This window comes from Durio zibethinus, chromosome 2, assembly GCF_047325235.1.
Source record: "Durio zibethinus cultivar Kanyao isolate XHJ-2024 chromosome 2, ASM4732523v1, whole genome shotgun sequence".
Lineage (NCBI taxonomy): Eukaryota > Viridiplantae > Streptophyta > Magnoliopsida > Malvales > Malvaceae > Durio > Durio zibethinus.
In genome coordinates this window covers 39900464-39908897 of record NC_143163.1, presented here as the reverse complement: position 1 = coordinate 39908897, position 8434 = coordinate 39900464, and the positions used below count along the sequence as shown (strand labels likewise).

Genomic DNA, 8434 nt, shown 5'->3' with positions numbered 1-8434 from the left:
CCATGCCTCATTAATACAAGTGGGATATGAAAACCTATAGGATTTTAGAATTAGTATGCTTATGCTAAATGTCTATCTTTTCTTAAAATAAAATGTAAGACCTGCCTTTTTTTGTTATCAGAAAGATGAAACAACGGAAACGAATACATTTTGAAAGCCGATATATATATATATATATATATATATATATATATATATATTTGCTCGGTAAATCAAATGAAATTTAAGGCGTGGTTCAGTACAAAATTAAAGTCAAATATTCATTCAAGAAATTTCAGGTTACATAGTTTTTTTTCCTCTAAAATCACCATGTGTTTATGTTGGAGGTAGTTCAAGTGGAGGAGAAAACATACCTTCTAAAATGGAAGTGGTAAATTGAATCCAAATCCGATTGAATTAGAGAAAACTCTAATAAAAAATTATTCAAGTTTGAAGTTTTTTGAATTAAAAAAAATTGAATTTGAAACAATCTAAGTTAAATAAAAAAATTCTAATCTAATTAGAATGCAAAAAACATATTAAAATGGTTATATCTTATATAAAATCTAAAATTGATTTGAAAATGAACAAACTCGATATGATCCAAAACTTGTGGTTATGTATATATTGAATTTGATCAAATCAAAAATGATCATACTCGCTTGCCTTCGCTATATATACATAATCACGGAAGATACAAAAAACAATTTATTGTACTATGTGAAAAAAAAAAAAAAAAACTAATTATATCTCAAGATAATATTCCAACAAACTTCCACCTTTCAATTGGGTTCGCAATTTGCAAGTTGCTGGGCTGCAACCGACAGATACCAAATTGGATGGAACCCGAAGTCACAAATTAACCTTACTGTCACGTGTCTATTTCAAAGCTTACGTAGTAAAGTTGGAGAGGTTGAGACTCAACTTGTTTAATCATGTTTCACACCTTCCTAAAAGCCTTTTGTCTTTCCTATATGTTGTTTGATGTAGAATTCATATATATTTTTCAACAATGACACATGCATGTTGATGTTTGATCGCATAAAATTCTCATGTCTTGCTTCAAACCATATATATAGTTAATTTGACAATTTTACCTTAAACTCAAGAAAATGTGCTCATAGAAAAAAGTTCTCCACGGTAAAAGGCATCTGCATCATTAAACAATACCCAAGTCAACTTAGAAATCTATGTATATGGTGACTTTTGAAATATCTACACCCAGCTTGTTTCTAGAAATTGATTTTTTTTTTTTTATTAATTTGATCATTTCCTTGTGTCATGCATGCATCACAGCTATTAAATAAATATTATATAAAGCATCACTTACATTAATTTATAGGAGTTTATTTAATAATAAGATATTTATACATGATTGCTTGTAGAAGTTGTATATGCTTATTATTTTATAGTATTATATTTATCAGGGACAATATGAGATGAGATCAACCAATGAATTCACCTTTATGGCTTTTTCTTGTTTTTTTAACAAAAGTACTTTACATCTCTAATTCATGTAGCTTTGCGGAATTCGGATTCAGGGAATAAGTGTTTTATTATTATTATTATTATTATAAAGCAATACTTTTTCTTTCTAAGGCACTTGCAAATGATATGCCTAAAGAAAAGAAAGGGCATTATACATAAATGATTGACATAAAGGTTTTTAAGCACTAATCCTTTAACATCATTTTTTTTTTTTTTTGCCTATTGTCACAACATATCATCATAATAATTAAAGAAAGACATTAGGGAATGATGTTTTCTGTTCAATTAATTGTATGACTTAAAGCCAACTTGAGTGGTTAATGTCACTATTTTTAGGTTTGATGAGGTAAAATTCGCTTAATATATATATATATATATATGCTGACAAGATTTTGTTTTGCTTGCTAGCATTTCACTTGTATTTGAAGTTTCAATGCTCTACATTTGTATTGCAAGTTTTCTCCTCCTTTTCAAGTAATTATTTAAGAGTATAGATTAGAGCCTTGATTAACATTGAAACTTGTGGATGAAGTAAAAAGATAAATAAAAAAGAATACTAGTATGTTTCTTTATGTTTGTCCTTGTTGATTTTGATGGCATTGAAAAAAATATTAATTTTAATGTATTTAATATTAAAATTTTATTTTAAAATATAAATATTTTAAATATTAAAAAAACAATTTTGAAACATATAAAAAAAAAAAAAGGAGAAAATTTGTTCAAAAACGACAACGTGACCGCAAATGAATTCCGTAGAAGGATAATTTTAATATAGTGTAGGAATATAGAGCACAATGACAATTTCCACTGAATAACATTTTTTTCTCAAAACACAATAATTGCAGCCTTTGACGTTTTCTCCCTTACTCCTTAAAATCCTCTTTATCACCCACACGCAAACTCCTTTGACTCTCTCGACAAAAGAAAAACAAAAAAAGAAAAAGGGCCAGCAAAAATCACAGCCGCAATTTGGCTCACGAAACCTTACTTTTCTTTCCACACTGTACAGGTGGGGATGTGAGCATTATTTGCTTGTGGGAATCTCTGATGTTTCTTTTTTTTCTTCTTTTATGAAATTAATTTTCATTTTCTTTTCCTTTCTAATTTTTTTTATAAGAAGATAAACGCCCGTACGAAAAAAAAATGTGAAATTAGAATTCATGGGCACATATTTTTCTTTTTCTTTCCAATTTACTCCTCGCAATTTTACAAATTGTGGAAAAGCAGTTTCCCTTCTCCCTACGGAATCAGGCAGGCTGGCAGGGAAGGTTCTCCATTTGTCAAAGTTTTAGACTCCGGCTTAACTATATCTCAACTGTCCCACGTTACCTCCACTTCCACCATCTGTCGTTACTACCCCTACTATTTTTTCATTACTTCGAAACTGCCATTGCCCTGGGTTTTTTTTCTTCTTTGTACAATTTAATTAATTAATTAATAATAATTTACAAGGTTGGTTGAGACCGTGAGAGTGCAGCTGTGACATGGGATCCAATCTTCCCATCTTATAGTTTTATGATTTGAGTGATTGAAGAAGCTTTCTGTTCCATATTATTATATATTTTTAATTAAACCAAGTACAACTGAAAGACTTTGGTGATGATGCATAGAGCTGCAGCAACTATTCAACTTGGCTTTTTTATATTTTCTTGTATTGCGACAAAGAGTACCACTTATTTTAATTTCTATTATTGTTCACACCGTTCTGAGTTCATAACTATTATCGAAGGCAAAGAAGTATCATTAAATTTAAAATGTAAAATTTACGAAATTTTTTAGCATCATCATTTTGTTTTCTCATTAACAATAAAAGATTCGGATGTAAATTTTCCACCTTCTTTTTTTATACTAATATTTTAGTCGCATTATTACTTAATAGCAGCGGCATAGTTTTTGTGTAATTTTGATGCTTAGAACAGTACCAAAAGGCAGTTTTATAAGAACGCATAATAATGTTTAAGTAATTTTGTGATAAAAGAAATTTGAGGGGTAATCCTTTATGTTTGAGCAAGTTTGAGATCCATAGCGTGTTTAAAATTTGGTTAAAAACTAATTAATAAATCGACTATCAAATTAAATTTCAGTCAGTTATTAAAAATAATTTTAAATAATTTTTTTTATTTTTGATTAATAGAATTTGATAATTAGATTAACAAAAATTTTAATCAAAATATAACAAAACTTAATATCAATTTTAAAATATATGAAATGGATCATTTATTTTAAAAATTATTAGACTTTTTAATTAGTATTTTAATATTTTATTAAATGATTTTATTTATTTTATTTCAAATACAAAATTAATAATTTAAAATATAATATAAATTTATCTTATTATTCATTTAACTAAAAAATTAATCAAATTGATTAAATTAAATTTGAACAAATAATTTGATTTGATAAAAAAAATTAATTTAATTAATTTAATTTTAAATAATTCGATTTAAAATTATCTCAATCGAATTAACAAGCGCTAATACATGTAGCAGTTTAACCGCTTTTTGAATAAATAAAATCGTGTACTTATAAAAAGAAAAAGTAAGGGGAAAGAAGAAGAAGAAGAAAAATTTGAGAGGGGAAGCAAACGGCAAAGAGTTTTGTAAGGGTATGTTTGTCTTTTTGAAATGAATAGATTAGTGGAACGATCTCTCTCAAATATTACATCCGATTCAAAATAGTGAGACAGGAAGATTTAGGAAATCTTGAAATGTGGCATCAGTTGAAGGTGGCACTTTTGGCATTTACCCTGAATCCGACGCGGGTGCCCGTCGTTTTGGAGGCAAGTAGGTCCCTGACCATTTATTTCCTCACCCACCCTCCCCCACGACCACCCCCCTTATGACCCAATCACCGCTCCCTAATTCAACTAAAATTATTCTTTTTCCTTATCATCTTAAATAAAAAAAAGACATCCTAACATTATCATTAGTGGAAAGAAAGTAGTCGCTGTAATATAATCTTAATTTAAACAAATAAATAAATAAATTTCAATGACAATGGGACCGTCTCTTTTTTGTAAAGAATCTCCGACGCATTCTCAATTTCAAGTACCCCTCACCTTAAAGGATGTTCGTTTCATTGTTTTTTTTTTTTTTCATCTTCATTTTCATTGTCCTTATGAAATAATCATAGTTAGTTAAGCGTACAATTCAATGCGAGCACCTTATAAATGCAATTGTAAATATTAATATTTTTCGCTTTATATTATGTAATATCTCATAAAAATTTTATGTTGAAATTTATTATTGAGTGTTAAATTTTTAATTTAAATAATTAAAATTTAGTCTTGAATTGTTTTAAACACCAATAATATATATATATATAAGACTATGGGTAAAGATGTTTCCTTTAGAGGCAGGGCGGCTTAGTTTATTTTTTTCATATCGAAGGATTTCTTCCATTTGTACAAGTAATCGTCTAGGCGTCGATTTGATAAACATACAACTAATAATTATATAAATCGTGTTTTTGGTGCCGTATAAAACAATTGAAGTCTTCAATTTGCTTCATCATTCCATTTTGTGAAAATTTTCATTCTATAATTTAATAATGCATATATAATTCATTGTTGCTGACTAAATTTTATAGTAAATTTATCATCTAATATTAAATAAAACCACCAACTGTTAAATAATTAAACTAAGTCACGAATGATAAAAAAGTAATAAAGAAAAAATACATGCAAATTTATTAATTTCTTCTTAATAGTAAGCATTTCTCAAATATTAAACTTGAGCTTTCGCATGTAAAAAAAATGAGTGACGGCGAGTTGTATTAGGAAACGACTTAACTTAAAGAGGCAGGAGTCGCCGCTGCTAGGTGAGGGAGTAACTTAGTTTCCAGCAGCGGATTCAAATAATATAATAACATGTTTATAGACATCTTTCAAATATTAAAAAAATAAAAATAAAATAAAACATTTGTGGACACTTTAAATATTTCTTGAAATCCATTTTTACTGATAAAATTTATAAATTCATGATAATTATATTTTATAAATAAATATAAAAAAAAATCCAAATCTACCGTTATTTATTTGAATTTGGGTGCGGTGCTCTTACGAGAATGAAATGACGCCTCGGCTCGACTCGGCTAAACGCCAATTCAATGGAACTTGAGACATTTCGTGAAGCTGTTGCTCTATCCGTAAACTGACGGCTAACAATATTCTGTCCCCTGGGACCTTCGTCTTCACGTTCCCAAACGATTTGCCTAAAAGGGCTTGTGAATAAAGGCTAAAAGAAAAAAGATGGTGAAGGGTACTTCCGTACTTTCATGACCTCACCATTAAGCACCTTGGTGAGCTCCAGCTGTAACCATATGACATAAGGTGACTTCACCGTTACGAGGCTGCTTGCAACCTTTCCTTTTAATCCTATTTGGGCCAGTCAGAACTCAGAACTCAGAACTCAGAAGGCAACACCTCTGATTTATCCTGACCAAAAAAACCGTTCTCACCTTACAAAATATTAGCAAGGAAAGGGTGGTATGGTGATTAGGCAACAACCTGGGCAGCGGAAGGAGATGATGGAGTTTTTTTTTTTTTTTTTTAATTACAAACATGTTAAGATTGTGTGGAAGGAAGGAAAAGCGTTGAAAGATAGCTAGGCTTAAAGTTTAGACGCATTCGGTTCCTTTTAGATTAAAAACATTAATCTTTACGAAGAGAGCTAATTTAGTTTAACTCACTTTGTTAAAATAGCGTCAAAAGAAGAAGCAAGGAAAGGGGAGAGGGAAGAGCTTGAGTGTGATTTACGCCAAAAGGGTCGTCCTTATTCTATTCCCCTCTTAAGACGCCCCTCCTTCCCCTTCAACATCCCTGTTACTATAAAATAAAAAAAAAGCCACAATTTCCCTCCCATATGCCCACCTCTCTGTCTGATAACAATTAGTATAACTTTTCCTTTCCTTTTATATCCTGATTTCTTTCCCCTTTTATTTTCCTTCTTGTTCTTGTTCCCCTTGTTGATATTCTCTGTTGCTTTGAGGGAATATAAGAAGTTAAAGGTGGATGCTTGAATCGTATGCTTATTTGGGCGTTTGAAGACTCCCTCTTTTTCGTTTTGTTTTGAGCCAAGTGTTGTTGTTAAGCTACTTCAGGGCTTCTTGGTTTTCTGCTCCTTTTTGTATTTTTTTTCTTCTTTTGGAGATGGAGAAGCTTAATTTTGTAAAGAATGGTCTGCTTAGATTGCCTCCTGGGTTCCGGTTCCATCCTACTGACGAAGAGTTAGTGGTTCAGTACTTAAGAAGAAAGGTGCTTGCTTGGCCGTTACCCGCCTCTATCATTCCTGAATTTGATGTTTGCAAAGCTGATCCTTGGGAATTGCCAGGTTGGTTACTTCGACAGCTCAGTCATAAAAATTGGTTTCTTCAATAAAACATTAAAAAAGGCAGCCTGAAGCAGAATGTCATTTACAACAAAATTCCTTTTTAATCATTTGTGGAAGTAGCGTGCTGATATAGCTCTAAATGTAACAGCACTTTGAGCTGTTAACAATTATAAGCCTTTAGGACAAATTTTAAGAAAAAAATTAGATGGTCTGATACATTGGGTCTTCGTTGTGTGTATGATCAGGTGATTTGGAGCAAGAAAGGTACTTTTTCAGCTCTAGAGAAGCCAAGTATCCCAACGGGAATAGATCCAACAGAGCCACAATTTCAGGTTATTGGAAAGCAACTGGAATTGACAAACAAATTGTAACTTGTAGGAGCAACCAAGTGGTGGGTATGAAGAAAACTCTGGTTTTTTATAGAGGAAAGCCCCCGCAGGGATCTAGGACCGATTGGGTCATGCATGAATATCGCCTTGTTAGCGCTGAGGCATCAGCTTGCAATGCCCCGCATAAGAAGAACCAATCTCAGGTCAATTTTTGGTCTTGCTAATTTCTTTTACTTTATTGTATATTACTACTTGTTTCATAATTCAAGCGTCTTATGCCAAACACATTTCAAGAATCATTTTTACATATACTAGTAGTTAATTAGTACTAGTAATTAGCATCACATTGTTTAGGGTTTAATCATGCTACGTTGGTCATTGAAATTGATGATTGTGTTAAAACCTTTGCAGAGCCATGTGGCGCCAATGGAAAATTGGGTGCTGTGCCGCATATTTTTGAAGAAAAGAAGTAGTACTACTAAAAACGATGATGACAGCAAGCAACCTTGCAACGGGAACGGAGTTCGTAAACTAAGGACATGCAGACCTGTTTTCTATGATTTCCTGACCAGCAAGGACATGACTGACTTAAATCTTGCCCCTTCTTCCTCGTCCTCTGGCTCCAGTGGGATCACACAAGTTTCCAATAATGACACTGATGACCACGAAGAAAGCGTTGGTTGCAGTAGTTTTCCTTATTTCAGAAGAGAACCTTAAAAACACACTTCACGCTTTTCTTTTCGAGCCTGTATCAATAGTTGGCGTTCTGATTAGCCAATCACAATAACCTCTTTTAAAGAGAAAGAAATCTAGTGTTTGGTAATTTAATCTCCTTTGTCTAGTGATTATTGTTGGGTTGGGCTTCATGTTCAAACATGATTAAAAACTCCATGGAAATAAATTAAACTAAACGAGAAGATAATCGATCACACTAGCGATTTTCAAATGATAAAAATATCATTTAAACAATCATTTGTTTAAGAATCGGCACTAACAGGTATCATAATTTTTAGTGTAAACAGTTTAATGAATCCTTGAACATCAAGAAGAAAGAGACGAGGCAACACTCACCTAATTAATTGTTTGGTCTCCAACAGTATCTACGGAGCAACAACTTGTTGAAACCTTCATAAGGATTAATAGGTTTATGTTAGCAAAGCTTTGTTTCATAAAACAAGAAGCTTTTCTGGTCTTTTTTTTTTTTTTTTCCTTAGCCGAATATCACAAAGCAACACTTCCTCTATCACTTGTGTGTGCGCGGCAAGGGATGAGAAAAAGATGATGAAGGCCAAGTTAATTAAGGTGATA

General features: G+C 31.5%; 1 protein-coding gene across 1 annotated transcript; it reads left to right on the top strand.

Moving 5' to 3' along the window:
* The first annotated feature begins 6327 nt into the window (after positions 1-6327).
* Positions 6328-7967, top strand: LOC111318440 (NAC domain-containing protein 83-like). Its single transcript, XM_022921313.2, has 3 exons — positions 6328-6797; positions 7043-7329; positions 7538-7967. Exons 1-3 carry the CDS (start codon positions 6617-6619, stop codon positions 7841-7843), a joined length of 774 nt encoding a protein of 257 aa, XP_022777048.1. The 5' UTR covers positions 6328-6616; the 3' UTR covers positions 7844-7967.
* Positions 7968-8434: the final 467 nt, after the last annotated feature.

Excerpts from the sequence above, each read along its gene's own strand:
- LOC111318440 (XM_022921313.2), top strand. The coding sequence starts at position 6,617 with ATGGAGAAGCTTAATTTTGTAAAGAATGGTCTGCTTAGATTGCCTCCT. Across the intron at positions 6,798-7,042 it reads TGATCCTTGGGAATTGCCAG|GTGATTTGGAGCAAGAAAGG; the intron begins GTTGGTTACTTC and ends GTGTATGATCAG. Across the intron at positions 7,330-7,537 it reads ATAAGAAGAACCAATCTCAG|AGCCATGTGGCGCCAATGGA; the intron begins GTCAATTTTTGG and ends AAACCTTTGCAG.